General features: G+C 44.5%; 1 protein-coding gene across 1 annotated transcript in view; it reads left to right on the plus strand.

Annotated features, from left to right (window-relative positions):
• The window catches only part of CPNE7 (copine 7), a 139,262-nt gene that overhangs the window by 106,740 nt on the left and 8,478 nt on the right, over positions 1–24,044 (plus strand). The window contains exon 13 of the mRNA XM_088447360.1: positions 21,555–21,606. Coding sequence (XP_088303486.1) covers positions 21,555–21,606 — 52 coding nt within the window. The remainder of the gene's footprint in view (positions 1–21,554; positions 21,607–24,044) is intronic.

Here is a 24,044-nt window from a genome sequence, read left to right on the forward strand (position 1 = left end):
GGGTGGCATTTGTGGTTGAAAATGGAGGGACAGCGTCAGATATCTGAGATACCTGCTGCAATCCCTTCCTTAATATTTGCAGGTACATTGTGGAATATCCCGCAAATATTTAATGATAAATAGGCCCCTTAGCATCCTAATGTAATTGATTATTCGGGAAACGCTACACACACATAAACTGTCAGAAATACAGAAAAACATTGTAGGAGCATCTTTAATAGAATGATCATTTATTGTGATAAACATTAGAATGAGTTACAGTGAGACCATAATTGTGCTTTCATTACGAGTCTTGCAGAGTTTGGGTTAATTAATTGCACCAATTAGGTATTCATAATTACTGCAGCAGAAATTACTCAGCAGATGATTGAAAGAGAAATACATCCTGCAATATTATATGCAGGGCTTAGGCACACAGACACATACAAACAATACTAAAATCATAGACAAAACTAGTACTCACTTTAATACTGCAGTGTTAGGAGCATTATTTACAAGACTTCCCATCATATTGTACTGTATATTTAATCATTGTTTCCCTAGAACTATGTTATATTTTATTGCATATTCATGTCAGTGACGTCACTACTGGTGGTGACATGTGGTGTGTTCCAGAGTGGGTGTGGCCTTGTGTCCTCGAAGTTATCAGAAAGTGTGCAAGTACAGCTCCATTCTCTAACAAGGTTTTCTAAGGTATATTTAATGAGCTCTAAGAACATGCACTTAATTGTGTCAAATGAACTCCATTTGTATTATGCCTTAAACCTTTTAGTTGCTGATTTACAACACTTTAAGGAGCATTTAAACATTTTTCACAGTCAATCTTTATATCCTACTCATACAGGGGCATGCTAAGAAATGTCGAAACCAGAATGTTGGTGTGCACAATGTCGACGTGGTCTGAATTTCGACATTGTGCCTTTTCGACGATCGGCATATTGACATAGCGTTTTTACAGTGTTTGTCCCCTAACCCTACTATAATCCTAACCCTAAACGCAACCTAACTCTAACTGCAGCCTAACCCTGTCCCTAACCCTACTCTAATCCTAATCATAACCACACCCTAACTCTAACCCTAACTGCAGCCTAAACCTGTCTCTAACCCTACTCTAATCCTAATCATAACCACAACCTAACTCTAACCCTAACTGCAGCCTGAACCTGTCTCTAACCCTACTCTAATCATAACCACAACCTAACTCTAACTGCAGCCTAACCCTAACTGCAGCTTAACTCTGTGCCTAAATTTAACCCTAACTGGAGCCTAACCCTAACCCTACTCTAATCCTAACCACAGCCTAACTCTAACCCTAACTGCAGCCTAACCCTACTCTAACCCTAACTGCAGCCTGACTCTACTGTAATCCTAACCCTAACTGCAGCCTAACCCTACTCTAATACTAACCCTAACTGCAACCTAATCCTAACTGCAGCCTAATCCTGCTCTAATGCTAACCCTAACTGCAACCTAACCCTAACTGCAGCCTAACCCTACTCTAATACTAACCCTAACTGCAACCTAACTCTTAACTGCAGCCTAACCCTACTCTAATCCTAACCCTAACTGCAATCTAACCCTACTATAATCCTAACCCTAACTGCAACCTAACCCTAACTGCAACCTAACTCTTAACTGCAGCCTAACCCTACTCTAATCCTAACCCTAACTGCAATCTAACCCTACTATAATCCTAACCCTAACTGAAACCCAATTCTAACCCTAACTGCAGCCTAACCCTAACTGCAGCCTAACCCTAACCACAGCCTAACCCTAACCAAAATCCTTAGCTTAACTGCAGCCTAACCCTATTCTAACCCAAACCCTAACTGCAACCTAACCCTAACTGGAGCCTAACCCTTAACCTAACCCTAATTCTAACCCTAACCTTTTTCGACGTTCGGCATATTGACATAGCGTTTTTAGAATGTTTGAGCCCCAAACCCTACTATAATCCTAACCCTAAACACAACCTAACCCTAACTGCAGCCTAACCCTGTCCCTAAACCTAACCCTAACTGGAGCCTAACCCTACTCTAAGCCTAATCCTAATCATAACCACAACCTAACTGAAACCCTAACTGGAACCTAACCCTAACCGCAGCCTAACTCTACTGTAATCCTAACCCTAACTGTAACCTAACCCTTACTACAGCCTAACCCTACTCTAATCCTAAACCTAACTGCAGCCTACCCCTACTCTAATACTAACTCTAACTGCAACCTAACTCTAACCCTAACCGCAGCCTAACCCTACTCTAATACTAACCCTAACTGCAACCTAACCCTAACTGCGGCCTAACTATAATCTAATACTAACCCTAACTGCAACCTAACCCTAACTACAGCCTAACCCTACTCTAATACTAACTCTAACTGCAACCTAACTCTAACCCTAACTGCAGCCTAACCCTACTGTAATCATAACCCTAACTGCAGCCTAACCCTACTCTAATACTAACCATAACTGCAGCCTAACCCAAACAGCAACCAAACCCTACCCTAATACTAACCCTAACTGCAACCTAACCCTACTATAATCCTAACCCTAACTGCAAGTTAACTCTAACCCTAACTGCAGCCTAACCCTAACCAAAAACCTAACCTTAACTGCAGCCTAACCCTATTCTAACCCAAACCCTAATCGCAACCTAACCCTATCCAAAAACCAAACCCTAACTGCAGCGTAACCCTAACTGGAGCCTAACCCTTAACCTAACTCTAACCCTAACCCTTTTCGGAATATTAACATAGCGTTTTTACAGTGTTTGAGCCCTAACCCTACTATAATCCTAACCCTAAACACAACCTAACCCTAACTGCAGCCTAACCCTGTCCCTAAACCTAACCCTGACTGGAGCCTAACCCTACTCTAAACCTAATAATAACCACAACCTAACTCTAACCCTAACTGCAGCCTAACTCTACTGTATTCCTAACCCTAACTGCAACCTAACCCTAACTGCAGCCTAACCCTACTCTAATACAAACCCTAACTGCAACCTAACCCTACTCTAATATAAACCCTAACTGCAACCTAACCCTAACTGCAGCCTAACCCTACTCTAATACTAACCCTAACTGCAACCTAACCCTAACTGCAGCCTAACCCTACTCTAATACTAACTCTAACTGCAACTTAACTCTAACCCTAACTGCAGCCTAACCCTACTCTAATTCTAACCCTACTATAATACTAACCCTAACTGCAGCTTAACCCTAACTGGAACCTAACTAACTGCAGCCTAACCCTACTCTAATCCTAACCCTAACTGCAACCTAACTCTAACCCTAACTGCAGACTAAACCTAACCACAGTAAAAAATGTTGGACCTCTGCCAAAGCGCACTAAATGGCAGCCATCTCAACAGGAAACTCCGGGAGTCACCCAACTCCCCAATACAAATACTATGGACAAAAGGTTGGTACACAGAGGTTGGCGCTACAGTCCACCAAATAAAATTAATGATTATGAATGTTCAGAGTAAAATGGTATTCCTCCGGAGGCATACCATTCTACTCTAAATATTCATAATCATTACATTTATTTGGTGGACTGTAGCGCCAACCTCTGGGTACCAGCCTTTTGTCCATAACCCTAACCACAGCCTAACCCTAACCAAAAACCTAACCTTAACTGCAGCCTAACCCTATTCTAACCCAAACCCTAACCGCAACCTAACCCTATCCAAAAACCAAACCCTAACTGCAGCCTAACCCTAACTGGAGCCTAACCCTAACTCTAACCCTAACCCTTTTTGACGTTCGGCATATTGACATAGCATTTTTACAGTGTTTGAGCCCTAACCCTACTATAATTCTAAACCTAAACACAACCTAACCCTAAACCCTACTCAGCCTAACCCTGTTCCTAAACCTAACCCTAACTGGAGCCTAACCCTAAACCCTACTCTAATCCTAATCGTAACCACAACCTAACTCTAACCCTAACGGGAGCCTAACCCTACTCTAATCCTAACCCTAACTGCAGCCTAACCCTACTCTAACCCTAACCCTAACTGCAACCTAACTCTACTGTAATCCTAACCCTAACTGCAACCATAACCCTAACTGCAGCCTAACCCTACTCTAATACTAACCCTAACTGCAGCCTAACCCTAACCACAGCCTAACCCTAACCAAAAACCTAACCTTAACTGCAGCCTAACCCTATTCTAACCCAAACCCTAACCGCAACCTAACTCTATCCAAAAACCTAACCCTAACTGGAGCCTAACTCTAACCTTTTTCAACGTTCGGCATATTGACATAGTGTTTTTACAGTGTTTGAGCCCTAACCCTACTATAATCCTAACCCTAACTGCAGCCTAATCTTGTCCCTAAACCTAACCCTAACTGGAGCCTAACCCTACTCTAATCCTAATCATAACCACAACCTAGCTCTAACCCTAACTGCAGCCTAACCCTACTCTAACCCTAACTGCAGCCTAACCCTACTCTAATATTAACTCTAACTGCAACCTAACTCTAACCCTAACTGCAACCTAACCTTACTCTAATACTAACCCTAACTGCAGCCTAACCCTACTCTAATACTAACCATAACTGTAGCCTAACCATAACAGCAACCAAACCCTACCCTAATACTAACCCTAACTGCAACCTAACTCTAACTGCAGTCTAACCCTACTCTAATACTAACCGTAACTGCAACCTAACTCTAACTGCAACCTAACCCTACTTTAATCCTAACCCTAAATCATACCTCCCAACATGACCCTCTCCAGGAGGGATACAATGCTCTGGTCCTGGACTTCCCTGGTAATTTATGATTGGTGGAGGCTCCAGAGGCGGGGCTGTGGTACAGTCCAAAATTCAAATAGGGGAGTCACACCAGCTGCCAGTGAGTCCCAGCCAGTGATGTTTGGCAGTGTGTGAAATGACAGTTGGTGTGGTTCCCCTATTTGAATTTTGAACTGCGCTGCAGCCCCACCTCTAGCCAGGGAAGTCCAGGACCAGAGCTTTGTGTCCCTCCTGGAGATGGTCATGTGGGGAGGTATGCTAAATGCAACCTAACCATACTATAATCCTAACACTAACTGCAAACTAACTCTAACCCTAACTGCAGCCTAACTCTAACCACAGCCTAACCCTAACCAAAAACCTAACCTTAACTACAGCCTAATCCTGTTCTAACCCAAACCCTAACCGCAATCTAACTCTATCCAAAAACCTAACCCTAACTGGAGCCTAACCCTAGCTTAACCCTACTCTAATCCTAACCGCAACCTAACTCTAATCCTAACTGCAGCCTAACCCTACTCTGTGTCCTATGTTTTAATACTAACCCTAACTGCAGCCTAACTCTAACTGCAGCCTAACCCTACTCTAATCCTAACTGCAACCTAACTCTAATCCTAACTGCAGCCTAACCTTAACTGCAGCCTAACCCTATTCTAACCCAAACCCTAACCGCAACCTAACCCTATCCAAAATCCTAACCCTAACTGGAGCCTAAACCTAACTGGAGCCTATCCATAAACCTAACCCTAACTCTAGCCTAACCCTACTCTAATCCTAACCGCAACATACAGTAACTCTGCAGACTAACCCTACTCTAATTCTAACCAGAACTGGAGCCTAACCCTACTCTAATCCTAACCCTAACTGCAACCTAACTTTAACCCTAACTGCAGCCTAACCCTATCCCCAAATATAACCCTAATTGCAACCTAACTCTAACCGCAACCTAACCTTAACTGCAGCCTAACCCTATCCCAAAACCTAACGCTAACTGCAGCTTATCTCTAACTGCAAACCTCACCCTAACCTGACTCTAATCCTAACCCTGAATGGAGCCTAACCAGGGCCGGCTCTAGGGTTGTTCGACTAGTGCGGTCTCACAGGGGCGCCACCCATAGAGGGAGCACCCCTCCTAAACATCCCGATTTCAGCAGGACAGTATTGTCCCGCTGTTCCACCCTTGGGCCTAAGTGGCCCGCAGGTGATCAAATCGGGAGGTTGGGGACCCCGGAGTGTAAATGGATGCTGCGCGCATGCGCGCGGTTTCCATTCAGTGACGGAAGAGGACTGGGGGGAGCCCAGCTAGTGTGGTTCCCCCCAGCCTGACGTTATTTGGAGGTGTGCCATGCCGGCACGCCTCCAAATAACGGCACGTAGGGGGTGTGACCTAAGGTAATTAGGTCACGCCCCCATTTTTGGTCGTGCGCGGCTCCGATGTATAGGCGCCCTCTTGAGTGCCGGCACAGGATGCTCTAACCCCTGGAGCCGGCACTGAGCCTAACCATAAACCTAACTGCAGCCTAACCCTTCTCTAACTCTAACCATAACTGCAACCTCACCCTAACCTGACTCTAATCCTAATAGTAAATGGAACCTAACCATAAACCTGACCCTAACTGCAGCCTAACCCTTCTCTAATTCTTATCATAACCGCAGCCTAACCCTCACCATGGCCTAACCCTAAACTTAACCGCAGCCTAACATGTACTGTCAACATTGTGAATGTCGACATAATGATTACATACCCTCATACGGACAGGTATACTCTCATCGGGCAGGTATAAAACAATGAATTAAATATACTTATTTGTCCGTTTTATGCATAACAAAAACACACCCATAGCACGAGTCTTAGAGCTACCCTAATCAGTGTTCTACATCACTGTTCCTGGCTGGTAGGTCTGGAAGGAAATACACCTGGCACAGGCAATATACACAAGTCATCTTTTCTCCTGAAATACTGGGCCTGATTCAGACCCGCTCTTAAGCGCTATGGGCCTCATACAGAGGCGGTCGGAGGATGCAAGCGGTCGCTCAGAAACTGGTCGGCCGCTTGCATCCTGACCGGCCGCCTCTGTTTCGGTCGTTAGGCTGTGGGTTAATACCCACAGCTCTAACGACCGCTAGGGTGATGGTCGCGATGGTCATTGACCATCGCGACCATCGGGGCTTACGACGAGACCCTAGGGTAGGGTCTCACTTGTCGTAAGCCCCGGAGAGCTTCTGGCTCTGTCAGAGCCGGAAGCTCTCCACTGACATCACTAGTGATGTCAGTGGGGCCTCCCCCAGACGGCAGGCGTTCCCATGGGAACGCCTCCGTTTGGGCTGCCACCCCCCCGGCCCGCCTTCCAAACGGGGCGAGCTGTCAATCAACATCGACAGCTCGCCCCCTTTGGAAAGAGACCCGCTACGACCAGCGCTGTCGGTCGTAGCGGGTCTCACGCATGCGCACGAAGGAGCCGGCTCCCTCGTGCGCATGCGCACTAGACAAACATCGAGGCGGCCGTGCGGTCGTAGACTGTACGGCCGCCTCTGAATACAGCCCTATGTGCTCGCAAGCGGGTCGATGGTGGCCCAGTGCGCATGCGCATGATGGAGCCCGCTCCGTCGTGCGCATGCGCGAGACCCGTATAGTGACGGGCAAACTGTCGCTCCGGGTCTCATACCAAAGAGGGCATGCTGTCGATGTTGAGTGACAACACGCCCCCTTTGGAGGGCGGGCCGGGGGAGTGGCTGCCCAAACTGAGGCGCTCCCATGTGAACGCCTCCGTTTGGGGGCGGCCCCACTGACATCACGAGTGATGTCAGTGGGAGAGATTTCGGCTCTGTGAGAGCCGAAAGCTCTCTGCGGCTTGCGGCAATGAGACCCTACCACAAGGGTCTCATCGCAAGCCCAAGACCATCGCGACCATCATCCTGGCCGCTCGCTATAGCTGTGGGTGGTTCTGTCCCAATTCGTGACAGATAAGAAATGTTCCCAGCTGGCAGGGGCCTTTTCAATGCTACACATACCAGCGTTGCAGGGGTGTTTTTAAAGGAGGGGACTAGGGGTATTCCACCAGGCGATGTGGCCTCTCATATGGCGTAACTACGCCTACCTTCTCCCATCCCCCATTATCTCTACTATGGACAACCAAAGCTGCCAGATATGGGTCCTGGAAAACCAATTCCTATATTTACACATAGATGCACAATTAGGCACATTGATGGAAAGCTGGCATTACATTAGGTGCCAGGGATAACCAGCTGCATCCAGTCATGTTATGCGCAGTACACCAGGAGGGCCTTCTAGCACCACAATCCCGTTACATCACGGTTATTGACTTTGATTATAATACTTTTACTTTTACACAATAAATATTACATTATAAACCATGGTGAATAAGAAATACCTGGTAAGAATTACAATTAGAATACAAAAAAAATTGTGCATTTGGTCAATACTATAAAACTTGAGACTGTCCCCAGTATAATTCATGCTCCAAACCCACAGAGAGGCAGGGACAAACCGATCACACCCACACATTAGGTTGTTATCTTAAATAGCAAAGCCATGTTCTTTCCTGTTACCTGTAACGTCGGGTCTAGAAACTAGACATCACAAACGTCTGCTGACTGTTGCACTTTAGTAAATAACTAGTAATGTCTTTTAAGGACTTGGGGGTAGACTTACTAATCTGGCTAAGATGATGCTCAGCACCTTTGACTGGTAGTTTAAAAATAGCAATAGGAATACGTGCTGAACCAGGCTGTATCCAGGTAAAAATCGCTGATGATAAATAACCAGCTTTGGTAAGCCCCGGCCTAGTAAATCTACCCCGTTCCATCAATGAAACATTACACAACCTTTATTTATTTCGATTACTTTTTTAATTCGTCACTTTATTTAAAATGTTTAATTGCAGTTCCTCTTAACATGGAATTTTCTCAAGTATACACAATGGAGGCAGCTATTTGGTGGTGCCTCATGCCTCAGTGATGTCAGTAATCTACTGTGTAACTCTTCTTAATCTTATTTATTCTGTCTTGTTTCTTCCTCTTCTTTAAACTATGATGTTTTTATTACTATGTATGATATATTTAGAAAAAGTGTATTTATTAGTATAATATAATTGCAATTTAAGAAATACGTAACAAAAATGTATAAAATACTTTATTTTATTTGGACACTTTCTGTGAATATTTACTGGTTTAGGGATTATACATAATATTACACAGCCCTAGTTGTTGTTCCTATATATCCATTCCATACATCCCTTTTTTGCCTTGATAATTGCCCACTGGATATCCTCGTCTTGATAATGTCACATCTAGTACAGTACAGGCATATTCGGCAATATCCGTTATTATTTCATTCAATTTCCAGAAGAGATCGTTATGCTGTAGGGTGAAGTACATGAAACATTCTCCTTGCAGAGATGTAATATTAGTTACATTAAAGCTTCCTTACAGGCACAGAGCTTGTCTGTGAAATTATCCTACATAAGTAGATCAGTCCATGGGATTTCATTTGCTGCATGCCCTGGGCTCCATGCAGTATGGTTTAAACCATTGGCATTCATAGGGCTACAGGAGAGAACAGTTCCACCATAGATGTTGAACTTGTGCTATCTGTAAGCTCTCATGCTCCTTTACAATTAATAATTGACCAGATGGTACATTAGCTAATGACCTTTTTATTTTATGTTTAGTTGGGATTTCCTGTTACAAATATTACACAGCAGTATGTGAAATTCAAATAGTATAGTGAGAATTACATCCAGCATACAGTGCAAGGGAAGCAGCACTGTGCACTTGGCCCTACATACAGAATAATAATACATACTGAGAATTGCATACAGCACAAATGGAAGCAGCACTGCGCACTTGGCCATATATACAGGATAACACATACTGAGAATTACATCCAGCATACAGCACAAATGGAAGCAGCACTGTGCACTTGGCCATATATACAGGATAACACATACTGAGAATTACATCCAGCACACAGCAGAAATGGAAGCAGCACTGTGCACTTGGCCATATATACAGGATAACACATACTGAGAATTACATCCAGCATACAGCACAAATGGAAGCAGCACTGTGCACTTGGCCATATATACAGGATAACACATACTGAGAATTACATCCAGCACACAGCAGAAATGGAAGCAGCACTGTGCACTTGGCCATATATACAGAATCATACATTCTGAGAATTACATCCAGAATACAGCACAAATGGAAGCAGCACTGTGCACTTGGCCATATATAATAAAAATAATACATACTGAGAATTGCTTCCAGCATACACTACAATAGAAGCAGCACTGTGCACTTGGTCGCATATACAGAATTTCATCCAGCATAAAGTACAAGGGAAGCAGGACTGTGCACTTGGCCATACATAAAAATACATACTGAGAATTACATCCAGCATACAGTACAATAGAAGCAGCACTGTGCACTTGGCCGTATATACAGAATTACATCCAGCATACAGTACAATAGAAGCAGCACTGTGCACTTGGCCGTATATACAGAATTACATCCAGCATACAGTACAAGGGAAGCAGCACTGTGCATTTGGCCGTATATACAGAATTGCATCCAGCATACAGTATAAGGGAAGAGGCACTGTGCACTTGGCCATACATACAGAATTACATCCCACATACAGTACAAGTGAAGCAGCACTGTGCACTTGGCCGTATATACAGAATTACACCCAGCATACAGGTACAAGGGAAGCAGCACTGTGCACTTGACGGCATGTACAGAATAATGATGCGTACTATGAATTACATCCAGCATACTATACAAGGGAAGCAGTCATACATACAGAATATGGGCCTGATTCAGCATGCCCACCATGTCTTAGCGTGCGACCACTTTGTGTAGGCGTACGCCCAATCGCACAGGCAAAGACGCCCACCAGCAACACGTCATCTCCAGGAAGTGTATTAAAACATTGGTACATCGAGCACCATCGGATGCGAACGCAGTGCTTGAGGTTGCTTTACCGTACCGCAAGCATTGCGAGGAAATCAGTGTAATAAAATGGCAAGTGACGTGTACTATGACGCTGCTTGTTAATTATGCACGCCTCTAAAAAAGCGTTGAAACACCCGGGCACGCCTGCGTTCGCACCTCCACTCCCCCGTTATTAGTGTCCTGCCCCTGTTACCACCCACAAACTGCCTCTCCTGTCACTCATTACCCTGGGCTTCCTTTGCTGGGCGAGCGAGAGGGTTGCGAACGCAGTGAGTAGTTCGCGCACGCACAGACCGAAGCGTGCGCATGTGCGTACACAACACCGGGCCGCTTGCGAACGCATAGCGCGAGCGAGCGGCTCGGAAACAGGCCCTATATCTGTGTATTTACATTGAGAATTTCAACAAACTGCAAAATGGGTTTGTACTGTGTTTTGCTAAAGAAAATATTTTAATAATAGAAAGTAATCTATAATTTATGAATAGTTGACAATTGAAGATTTTTACTGTTACAAGAAGGGCAGAGCCCAGTGCTCTCTTTAATAATAAATCCCCCATATAGTGTTATATATGCCAACCCTGCATTCCTCATCCAGTCTGTCCCTACACTTATGTACTGTACATATACACACAGATGTGGGAGCTAATGCATTAGCAGCTGCCATTTTGTACACCGCTGCTGTGCGAGAACATGCTAATGCTACAGGTGCCATTTTGTACGCAGCTGCTGTGTGAGAACATGCTAATGCTACAGCTGCCATTTTGTACGCAGCTGCTGTGTGAGAACATGCTAATGCTACAGCTGCCATTTTGTACGCAGCTGCTGTGTGAGAACATGCTAATGCTACAGCTGCCATTTTGTACGCAGCTAATGTGTGAGAACATGCTAATGCTACAGCTGCCATTTTGTACGCAGCTGATGTGTGAGAACATGCTTATGCTACAGCCTCCTGAAAATGTATTGAGACGCTCATCTGCGGCCTCACAGATCCAACAACTGCGTACAAAGACGCAGCAATGGTCACAGATCCTTCTATAATTGACCATCTGAGTAACCCTATGGTCGTGCAGAATGGCTGAGGGAACTAAGACGCTGGAGCCATATTTTCTGCATATGGAATTGCAGATGTAGGCAGACACAAGCCCTGTAAACAGTCACAACATGGCCATGTTTTTGCTGCCACTCCCTGTTACCTCCCAAAAAACGGCTCCTGTCTGTCAAGCACTAGCGAATAAATCCTCACTACAACCGTGGTCCCATTTGATTGCACTTCAGTCGTCGCGTGTGTGCATTGCGGCTAACACGCATGCGCAGTCCACCAATAATCTCTCAACTGCATGACCATCGAAACTAGGGATGAGCGGTTCAGATTCTGTGGAATCCGAACCGCTCCGAGCAGCGGGGATCCGAGTCCATCTGACTCCGATTCTGCTTCGAGGCAGAACGTCATCCCCCCGACGTCTGATTCTCGCGAGAGTTGGTTTCTGCATAAGGCGCCATTTCACTCGAACGCTGAGCGCACTGCTCTGCTGATACCCAATGTGCTGGTAAAGTGACTGTATAGGGGGCACTGACTGCACGCTGATCTATGCTGCGCTATTCTCTGCTGATTAAGTGGATGTGTCCCGAGACTCACAAGTGGCTGTGCTGGCAAAGTGACTGTGTAAGGGGGCACACTGCACGCTGATGTATGCTGCGCTATACTCTTCTGATTAAAGTGGCGGTGTCCAGACTCACAAGTGGCTGTGTGTAAAAAAAAAAAAAAAAGTTTAAAAAAGTAAAAGAAAACTTTCTACAAAGTTAAAAGTTTAAAAAGTAAAAAAAAAAACAACACTTTTTTTTGGTGCTGTAACCCACTGTGTATACAAGTACCGTGACTCCTTGGGCCTTACCCCACTGTGTATACAAGTACTGTGACTCCTAGGGCCGTACCCCACTGTGTATACAAGCACTGCGACTCTGTTGGCTGTACCCCACTGTGTATACAAGTACTGTGACTCCTGGGCCATAGCCCACTGTGTATACAAGCACTGTGACTCCTTGGGTTGTAGCCCTCTGTGTAAACAAGCACCGTAACTCCTTGGGCCTTAGCCCTCTGTGTATACAAGCACTGTGACTCCTTGGGTTGTAGCCCTCTGTGTATACAAGCACTGTAACTCCTTGGGCCTTAGCCCTCTGTGTATACAAGCACTGTGACTACTTGGGCCTTAGCCCTCTGTGTATACAAGCACTGTGACTCTTTGGACTGTAGCCCTCTGTGTATACAAGCATGGTGAGTCCTTTGGCCGTAGCCCTCTGTGTATACAAGCACTGTGACTCCTTGGGCCGTAGCCCTCTGTGTATACAAGTACTGTAACTCCTTGGGCCGTAGCCCTCTGTGTATACAAGTACTGTTACTCCTTGGGCTGTAGCCTTCTATGTTTGCAAGCACTGTGACTCCTTGGGCTGTAGCCCACTGTGTATACAAGCATTGTGACTCATTGGGCCATACCCCACTGTGTATACAAGCACTGTGACTACTTGGGCCTTAACCCTCTGTGTATACAAGCACTGTGATTCTTTGGACTGTAGCCCTCTGTGTATACAAGCATGGTGACTCCTTTGGCCGTCGCCCTCTTTGTATACAAGCACTGTGACTCCTTGGGCTGTAGCCTTCTTTGTTTGCAAGCACTGTGACTCCTTGGGCTGTAGCCCACTGTATACAAGCACTGTGACTCCTTGGGCCGTACCCCACTGTGTATATAAGCACTGTGACTCCTTGGGCCGTACCCCACTGTGTATACAAGCACTGTGACTCCTTGGGCCGTACCCCACTGTGTATACAAGCACTGTGACTCCTTGGGCCGTAGACCACTGTGTATACAAGTACTGTGACTCTGCTGGCCGTACCCCACTGGGTGGGTGGGAGGGCCCAAGGACAATTCCATATTGCACTACCTTTCATTTCTGCCATTGTTCTGTGACAATGGCCAGGATGTGCTAAAGGAAAAATGCGGTAAAAAAAACAGTTTTCGGGGTTTTACCGCATTTCCATATGTTCTAAGGCCTGGCCGCACTTTTATTGGTGCAGAGGGTAACGTCAGAAAAACCTGGCGTTACCCTATAGAAGCCTATGGGCTTCTTACCGCACCCAATGGTTCGCCGCCGTCGCCCAGCGCTAGACCCCACTCACCTGCTGTCCATGGTCACCGGCCCACGCTCCTCCTGGGTCCTCCGCCTCCTTCTCCTCCTAGTCTTCTTCCAGGTGCAGGGAGGAGGAGGAGCCCGGGGCTTCCTGCACATGTGACCAGCAGGAAGCTCCCGAGGCTCGGAGGGGGCTGGGTCCCACGGAGACCCCGTCACCCGGCGTCGGTTGCTTCGCAAAGGACAGCTCTTATCGCAAGAGCTGTCCTTTGTGATACTAATCGCATATGTTAGTACATATGCGATTAGTAAGGTTGCTGTGACTGGCGGAATGGTCACCGCAACCTTAGTACATCCTGGCCAATGTCTCATAGATGTGCTTTAAACTGCGGTGTCTGTGCCGCTGCTCTGTCGCTTAGTAACCTGCCAGCTCACACCAGCCTTTGGCCAATAATGGTAAAAACAATATTGTGAGCTGTGAGGCAGTCTAAATCGACTATAAATGACTGGAAATTAATGCTATTGAGGTTAATTATACTCTAGGAACAAAAGAAAGCCCAAATGATGTGATTTTAACTTTTTTTGTAAATTTTTGAAAAAAAAAATCCAAATCCAAAACCAGTCACGGCGGTTTGGCAAATCCAAAGCCGGACGACGAATCAGAGCCAAATCCAAATCAAGCAAAAATGGTCCTGTGCGCATCCCTAATCGAAACAGCGCCCACATCTGAATCAGACCCACAGTTCTTTGTGCTAGCATCATCGGACAAGATGCATAGTAACGGACACATTCTGCCGATTATCTTTGTCATACAAACTAAACCTACTGTAGCTTTGTAAGCTATTGGTAACATGCTTCACTGACCTAGCCATTGAACATTTCAATAGCAATGTACACTGCATTCTAAAAGGTTAATGCATCTGCGCCACATACCCCTGTGTCTATATAGCTATGGCGAAGGTTTAGGAGCCCATGACATGTAAAACATCCATAGGGACAGTTCCTGTTAGAAATGTCAGCTTTGTGCAATTCTCCCCCTGAGGCCACAAGACATAATATGTATCAGTCATCCTTTCTCTCACTATCCCCTGCCGCTCCTCTGTCCTTGATCCAGTTTCTGTATGAAATGCAGCCTCCGCTTACAGGAATATCACAATCTACCGTTATTATTGCTTTTTTTTCCTATTAATCAGTAGCTGCAAAATTTTTTCTCAGTTAGAATTCTCTTTAATTAAATCAGCGCTGTTTTATTCTAGAATAATCTCTTTTTATTCTTAGAACTAAGGGCCTGATTCAGACCCGCTGCGTTCAAGTGCTATCAATTATCTACAGTATCTATCTATCTATCTATCTATCTATCTATCTATCTATCTATCTATCTATCTATCTATCTATCTATCTATCATCTACAGTATCTATCTATCTATCTATCATCTAAAGTATCTATCTATCCATCTATCTATCTATCTATCTATCTATCTATCTATCTATCTATCTATCATCTACAGTATCTATCTATCTATCTATCTATCTATCATCTACAGTATCTATCTATCATCTACAGTATCTATCTATCTATATCTATCTATCATCTACAGTATCTATCTATCTATCTATCTATCTATCTATCATCTACAGTATCTATCTATCTATCTATCTATCTATCTGTCTGTCTATCTATCAATCAATCAATCATCTACAGTATCTATCTATCTATCATCTACAGTATCTATCTATCTATCTATCTATCTATCTATCTATCTATCATCTACAGTATCTATCTATCTATCTAATACTTGCCTACCTTTTTTTTTCTCTTCCGGAGAAGCCCGGGTAATAGAAGCAGTAGGGTGGCGACGGCGGGGGCAGGGCCTGACGATTCGTGTTATTAAGCCCCGCCCCTCATGGCAAAGTGCCGCTATTGGTTCAAATTTAAATAGCAAGTGACGCAAATCATGAATGATCGCATCATTAAGTCCCGCCCCCTGCAAGGAGACCAGCGATCGCCGCAGAAATTCTCCCCATTCTGTCCACTTCACTAGGCAGAATGCGGGAGAAGTGCCTACCCTTCTGGGGGTGGGATTACCCAAAAAATTTGGAGCCTCCCGTGAATTCCAGGAGGGCAGGCATGTAAGATCTCTATCTATCTATCTATCTATCTATCTATCTATCTATCTATCTATCTATCTATCTATCTATCTATCTATCTATCTATCTATCTATCTGTCTGTCTGTGTCTGTCTATCTATCGCCCACAATGTCCAATGGAAGCTTATTTACTAGTGGATGTATGATTTCTGTGTATTGGCTTCACACATGAATGTGTTTCCTATATTACTGTAACCTTTCTGAATACTTACCTATAAGAGGATGCTGCTACATACCATACCAGTATGAGTGTATTACTACATGCAGCAGAATTACATCTTTTTAGTTTCATAGGTTAGCTTCAGCTAGTCTGCTAGTCTGGATAGTGGTTACTTTGTTAATGTAATTTGTAAGGTGCTGCGGAACACTTGTGGCGCCATATAAATAAATGATAATAATAATATATAATGCTTTATAATGTTTTTTCTAATGTGTTCTGTTTACTGTTGTAGCATGTTTATCTTTTATACTAAACACCATTCTAAACTAATTGTAGTGGTAGTTATACCTTTTTGACAAATATAACACATAGCTTTAGGTGTTTTGACATTATGGGGGTGATTCAACTGTTTTGAGCACACCGCTGGGTGTCTATAGGATTGGGCTCCTGACAGAGCAATTCAATTGTTGCTCCGTTCGGACGCCTAAAGCTGCGGGGACACACATATCTTCTTGTAGCTTCCTGTGGTGTGAGATATGTGTGCATAGTCCGTTGTTTGGGCACCCAAACAGCTGGTAGGGCGTCTTAACCACTTCTTTAGGCGGGTTTAGCTGCTTTGCTTGGCTTAACACGGTGCTTTTAGGCACCTTGAATACTAATGGGTGCCCGAATGGAGAAACCATTGAATTGTTCCGTCAGGCGCCTATTCATATAGATGCCCATCAGTGGGCGCATAAGACAATTGCATCGCCCTCTATATGTGCCACTTAGTGGGTGTTTATTATATTTGGTTGTTGCCTCTTCCACTTTATTTTACGGTTGTGGTGGTGGGAGTGTCGCTGGTTGCTATGACTACTCGCCGGCTATTTGTGATGTGTGGTGACGTCAGTCTGCAGTCACTGTCCCCATTGCAACCACATTCTCTCTCTATGATAGATTATAGAGAATTGCACAATACAGGGCCACCACTTATATCATGCAACCTGAACATTATACATAATGCAATCACTGTACATGAATATAATGACCAGATCAGAGGACAATATAAGGGGAACCTGGATGCATGACACATGAAGGAGTTTTTTCGTGGCTGTTTTGCTTTCCATAAATAAATTAGATCCTTTTATGTCTACAACAGCCGTCTAGTCTCACATAGTTGCTGATTTTGAATCGTGTGCTACTGTAATTTGACTGTAGTCGCGGGCAACCAAGGATGCCTGATCTACTACCTTATGCTAAAGCGGGAATCCATAAGGCTAATGCGGGGGTTTACGCGTCTGCAAGCGGGAAGTTCTGCCGTCCATTGAAATTACTTTGCTGCAACTGTCACCATTAGTATGGGCACGTGCACCAGTTACATCAGAAACCAGCTTCCCTTCCCCGTACACACCACTTAGTATCGCACGGCACAGAGCTTGTGATTCTAGAGATGAGCGGTTCGGTTTTGCTGAAAGCCGAACACAACCGAACTCTGGGGTTCTGATTAAAACCAAGTCCCGACTCGAGTCTTCTCGCTGAGTTCGGAACTGGCATCTAAAATCCGAACCTCACGTGTGTTTGGGATTACATGTAAGGCCTTTGTGACTCAGGTGCTGTGACGTTGTCAGAATTGACTGGAAATGACTGGTATTGAAGTTGCATGATTCTAGCTGTTTTTATAAATTTTTAAGGAAATTCAAAACCGAAGCTGAACCAAAACACCTGGAGCCAAATGTAATAGGGATTATTAGAAAATGTGACAGCTTAGCAGTAAACTCTCTCACTTTTTAAACTTGTCCAATGTAATAGAGTCCGAGAACAGGCAAACTCGCATGTTTTTAGACTCTCATCCAGATATTTTCCCATTTAGAAGAAACAACTCAACCAATGTGAGAGGTTACTGCTACACTCTCACGTTTTCTATACAAGTCAGTAGACTCTGGCACTATGCAGGTCTCCAGGAACATGGTGACTGTGCCTTGTTCTCTGAAAATGTTTCTGCTGCCCCCACTCCATTTTTCCGGTGATTTGTGCAATGGCGCCGCTGTGGGACTCCTGAGAGATAAGTAATAAACATGGGAGCAGGGTGTGCGTGGTGGTCCTCCTGGACCCAGGGGAACGTGTGCACTGCACACCCTCCACCCAATATAGATACGCCACTGGGTTCAGCCCAGAATATGGCTGCATTACGTGCCGGTGGCAGGTCAGCTTTACCATCATGGAAACAGGATATGTTATCAGTTGTTTAAGAACCAATTACATAGACCAACAACATTAGTTATTTGCAGTTCTGCAGCTGCAGTCTTTACTTAATCAGCCAATAAATTGGATCTGAAACTGTTCCAGATGTTTAGCACTTACAGACCAACGCAGTGTAATATTCAGGAGTGTTCTGTGTAAATGGGTGGACTATTTTCGGGTACTTATCCATGGCTGCGTAACATGATCCATTTTGCAAAGGATTGCTATTGTCCAGTAACTGACAGCCCGGGCGCTGTATTCAATATGAAGCCAGTGATTTGAAGAACGCTATAAATTATTTCTATATTACTTTCTCATGTAGGACAATCCGTAACAATTTATAATTGCTGCAAGCAAGAATTATTCTGCCTCAGTGAATGTCACCCATTCTTGGATATCATTCACCAGACGAGAATGTCTCTCTTATAATGAGATGTAATTCGCAGGTAATTACCGGCACTCAGGCCCTTAAGATTCTCAAAGTGACAACGCCAACGATTCAATTGAAGTCTTATGAACAATGGATCTGAAGTCTATGAGAATTTGGAAGTGCCGGATAGAAGGAGGAAACTGCAGAACATCTACAGCGACAGATGCAAATTCATTTACCCTCTTACTGTCCCTACGGGAAATTGCTTTTGTCCACTCTTACCTGTGACTGAGTCAGTGATGTAACAGGGCTCTGTGCTAGCTACAGGGTGTCAGTCCAGAGCATGCCTTGTAGTAGTACTAGCGGCTGCACGGTGCCGTTCCAGCAGTGATGTGCGGTGAGGTGAGGCAGAGCCTTTCCTGTCATACTTCAGCATACTCCAGAGTTTTCACTATAAAAATGATAAGTAAACATTAATGAAAGTATTATAAATATCTTCTTTCTATTATTCTTATCATTTTTATAGTCAAAACTCTGGAGTAAAAAGTGTGTGGCAGGTGAGGCACTGCCTCCCATCCCTACTTTTTCAGCACATCCCTGGTCAAAACTCATATTTCCAGCACTATATACTGCTGCACCTTTGTATAATGCCCTCATGAGCCCACGGGTTCATATGTGTATCTGTAAATCTGGCTCTGATACTAGCCAGCTTCTCCCCAGACATTTACCTCACCGCACGGCACTGCTTTCCAGGGACCCCGCAAGCCACATGCAGGTGCCTTGAGGCAGCGATCTTAGACATGGGTCCAGGTTTGCCAGCTCGCCCCAAAGTGGCTCTGTTAGCTTAGATCTAGCACCAAGCTGATTCCAAGGACAAGACAAACGCTTGGCTCCTGGCGGCTCCTCCACCACCTGAGCTGCTCCAGCTATTTTACCAACTACAGTTGTAGAACCATTAATAAATGTAATTTTACTTTTCATTTCAACATTGCAAGTAAGCAGTCACAGGACTAGAGCCACGGCCATCCCTAGTCGTGACCATAGAGTATGCGGTTAATATGGCTGCTTTATACAGGCACTATTCTGGCAATGTAATATCTCTTTGTAGGCAGCGTAAGATGTAAAGTTGTAAAGTTTTCCCATGTGATTTTATCTTAAACAAAGATTTCAATGTAACTACAGCTTTATAGACTGTTCTTAGCCATAAAACCCCATCAAAATGTTTTATGGTTTACTTTGCATATTATTAGTCTTATCTTGCAGTGTGAAGCAAATTTGTTTAAAGAAAAAAATATACAGTATATACATTTTGGGAGGCCTGATTCTGAGTTGGGAGCAAATCACAAATAGCAAGTGACTTCGCACCTGGAACAAACCATGTTGCATGGTGCACATACATTTATTGCTTTTGCATGTAGCCCACAAATGCTGGACAGCTTTATTTTTACACTGCAATCTAGATCATAGGATGCGCCCTGCTCACATTTAACTCTCTCTGCAAATTTTATATCTGCCCTCTTCCCCCGCAGTGAAGTATGGTTTTGCCAAAGTGCAAAATGACTTGTGTTTTTTTTGTTAGCTAATTTTGAATTAGTCCTATAGTCTGTGGAGTAATTTTACAGACCGGAACTGCAGCACAATCTCAGGACTGTAATCTCCTTAAGCTTTCACTGTATGTTAATCAGTGGAGAGTATGGTGATTGACAGTTCTGCTCCAAAGAGGCTCCGCAACAGCTTGAGACTGTACAGCCCCTGAGGCACAGAATTGACCTCTCTTGGTGCCAAAGTTATGACCCTCAAACCATCTTTGGGAACATTTCTCTCTTGCTGTTGAGGTTCTTTGGATTGGCCTCCTGGGTGCCTCGTCTGTCAGCTGCCCGGTCTCCTTTCCTGCACATCCCGGCTTCCTCTGATGCTCTCATTCTGTCGCTACACTCATGCATCTGGTATATCAGTGTCACATCCTGACCTGGTAAGCCTGGCCACTGCGCCTGCACATTCTTTGACATTTGCTCCTTGCGGCTCACAAGCTGTTTGTCAGTTTCTTTTAGCTGTGTGCAGCTTTCTATGGGAATCAGTGTACGGGCAGTACAAGAATACAGCAGACAGGCTCACTGCAGCTCTCATGAGACGTTTGTGTGATCTGTGAATCCTGTGCCTTTATTTGTGACGGTTATGGGTTAGTTGTATCATGCACAGCGGTGCTTGTGTAGGACACTGTAACCTTCTCATTGTATATCATGTGATGAAACTGGACATGAAAGGCAGCAATAGGCTTCCAATCAAAGGGGTTCAATATATCTTGTTGATGGTTCGAATGTCGACATGGTCATAACGTTGACATTGACAATGTAAGTATTAAGCACGTCTACACTGATGAAATGTTGACATGCTAACAATGCTTACATTTGGCAGTACGGCTGTTCAGGCTGTAAGAACCATAAGCCTAACGCTAACTCTGCGGCTAATGTTCCAGCGCTTGCAGCTTTAATTGCAGATTTGCGACATTAGCCACAAAATGCAGTTGCGGAGGTAAGTGTCCCTAATCCTTACTCTAAGCCTAATGTTGGCATTTAGCAAAATAATTCACTTGTTGTCATTTACGAGGTCGAAGTTGTAGACATTTCATCAATGTTGACATCATAGCTGCTGACATTGTCGACATTTATGTTGAAAGTGACCGTCAACATGCTGACCGAATCCGGACCAGTTATATCAGGCCTACAAGCAGTGCATTACTTCCTTACTCTTACAATTCACTGACCTTTCTTCTACTAATCATTATTTTAGGTGTCACATGACTTCGCTATCAACTTCAACCCTGATGATGATGAATGTGAAGGTAAGGGAATGGCAGAAATCTGCGACTGTATGGGGGGGAAAGGATGTGCGCGTGGTTTGTGACACCTTTGTTGAGTGGATGTGTGATGGCTTTCAGAAAACCACAGCTCCCTTTGGCTCTGTATGATAGCAGCCATTCGGAATGTTTGGATGTAAGTATGTAAGACACAGTGACACAATAAGAGGAATCCGTTTTAATTAACGCTCCTAATCCAGATGTATGGGACCTCCAGGAAAAATGTAGGAATGTAACCATCTGAAAGAGCTCTATCAACAACCTACATGAGACTGTAACATGATCGTCACCCAATGAACATAATGGCGGTGGTAGATGCTATATGGAGAAAGAGGAATGTGAGTTTCAGTGCTGCAGACACCTGTGCTATCTATGGTGGCAGCACTGACGAGATGCCCGTAGCAGTCATCCAATCAATGCCCTTCACACAATAGGTGTCAGCAGGCAGCGGTGTATTTATAATGGGCGTGGGATGTGCGGTTTTCATGGGCCCCTGCACTGCACACTCTGCACCCATAGTATACTTAACTTGTGTGAGCAAATTCCTCCTCATCCCACTGTGCCATCTTACCAGTGACATATTTGGGAAGATGGCGCTGCTCAGTGAAAGCAAAGACCCTGGCACTGCGCCTTTTCTCTCTCTCTCGTGCACATGCACCATCTTCCTGTATATTACTGGGAAGATGGCGCCACGGAGGTGGAGGGACCTGCTTGCTTGCATAAGACAAGATTCAGGGCTGGGTGGGGGAGGGGTGCTGCTGCTTTCCTTGCCCTATTGTTTGCGTCCCTGCGTTACCAGTCAGAAACGCACAGTGGCCTGCTGCTGGAAAATCTGCCACCAACTGCCAAAGGCAGAGGGACCTTCCATCCCCTCTACATCCCTGCACCCTCCTACAATGTCTGCTGTGCTGTGCCGATCACTGCTGATTGGGCGGCACTTCAGGACTCCCCGTCCAGTGGCTGCAGAGAGGAGCAGCTGCTGGGGAAATGTAAGTGAACCAGCCCTCAGCCCCCCCCCAATGTATGTAGGAGCAGCCGCCGGAGAGATGCAAAGTCACGATCTTCCGATCATCAATGATTCGATATATCGCTGACTGATATGTTAAGAATCGATATTAATGTTATGCGTTTTTTTTTTAAATTGTTAATTTTTTTAAATGAAATTGTGTTTGGTAAGTTACAAATAGATGTTTTTAACTTAATTCAATAATAAAAAATAACAATTTCTGAGCAGTTTTTGGAAAAAAATATTAGATAGTTAAATGGTTAAGCAAGAAATCATGACTAGTAATACCAAGACATATAAGAGATCTAAAACATGAAAGTATGGTGATATAAATACCGGCAATAGAGCGCAAATACAAATACAATGATAATAGTCAAAATTGTTACATTTATTGAAAACAATTCACTAGTAAAATTGCAATGACAAGACAAATCTGTATCTTACCATGCACTAACATAGGTAAATAACCAATTAGCAAGCACAATTGGTGCTAAAAGAATATATGTTTTGCCATCCAACCTAGGTAATAGTTCTTTTAAAATTGAAAACCCCTAACCCACACTTCAGCAAATGGATAACGTGTATCCCCTTAATACAAAACTTCCACACGATACCTTTGTGTTATATGCATAACTCAGACCTTCAAAGGATATTAATACAAAGATCCCCAGGCTCAGTGCTCTGATTAAATGATGGCTGACAATTGGCTTATTACCAGTGAAGCAGTTGGAATAATCACACGTGTGCACAGTGTTATGTCAGGTAATTATCTGCCTTGATGTCAATGATAATAGCAGCTGAAGAGAAAATAACGGGGTTCACTATAGTGCAGTGTAATAGTATCCCCATGACATTTACAGCAGATGTATTATATTGCAGCATCAGTCTGGCCACAAATCGATTGCTGTGAGTTACATCACACTCATAATACCATCATTGGATACAGTACCACACACTTATACCCCCTTTACACCAGAGCTAAAACTCGGGTAATTGCAGGGTTAACCCGGGTAGCTCCATGGTGTAAAAGGGTTGGATTGCTGAGTCGAGTGACCCAGCAATCCAACCCAGGCAAGTTGCAGGGTTTAACACGGGAATAACCCGTCCCTGCAGTGTGAACGGTGCGCTTCGGGTCACGACCTGGAGTGCGCCGCATGCCGGCCGATTGGTCCAGCTTCAGTGGCGCTTGGAGATGACGTCATCTCCAAGCATCCACTTCAACGCCGGAAAAGCCGGGTCAATGCGGTGTGAACAGCGCCAACTCAGGAATATCCTGGGTCGGTGCCGGAGAAATTCCGGGTCTGATCCGGGTTAGAACTCTGGGCCTGATTCAGAGCCGCTCGCTGCTGGTGAGCGCTCGCTCTGAATCGGGGCGTTTTATTATTATTTTTTTCTCCTGCCCGCTCGCTTGTGCGAG

This window comes from Taudactylus pleione, unplaced genomic scaffold, assembly GCF_031769625.1.
Source record: "Taudactylus pleione unplaced genomic scaffold, aTauple2 ptg000430l, whole genome shotgun sequence".
Lineage (NCBI taxonomy): Eukaryota > Metazoa > Chordata > Amphibia > Anura > Myobatrachidae > Taudactylus > Taudactylus pleione.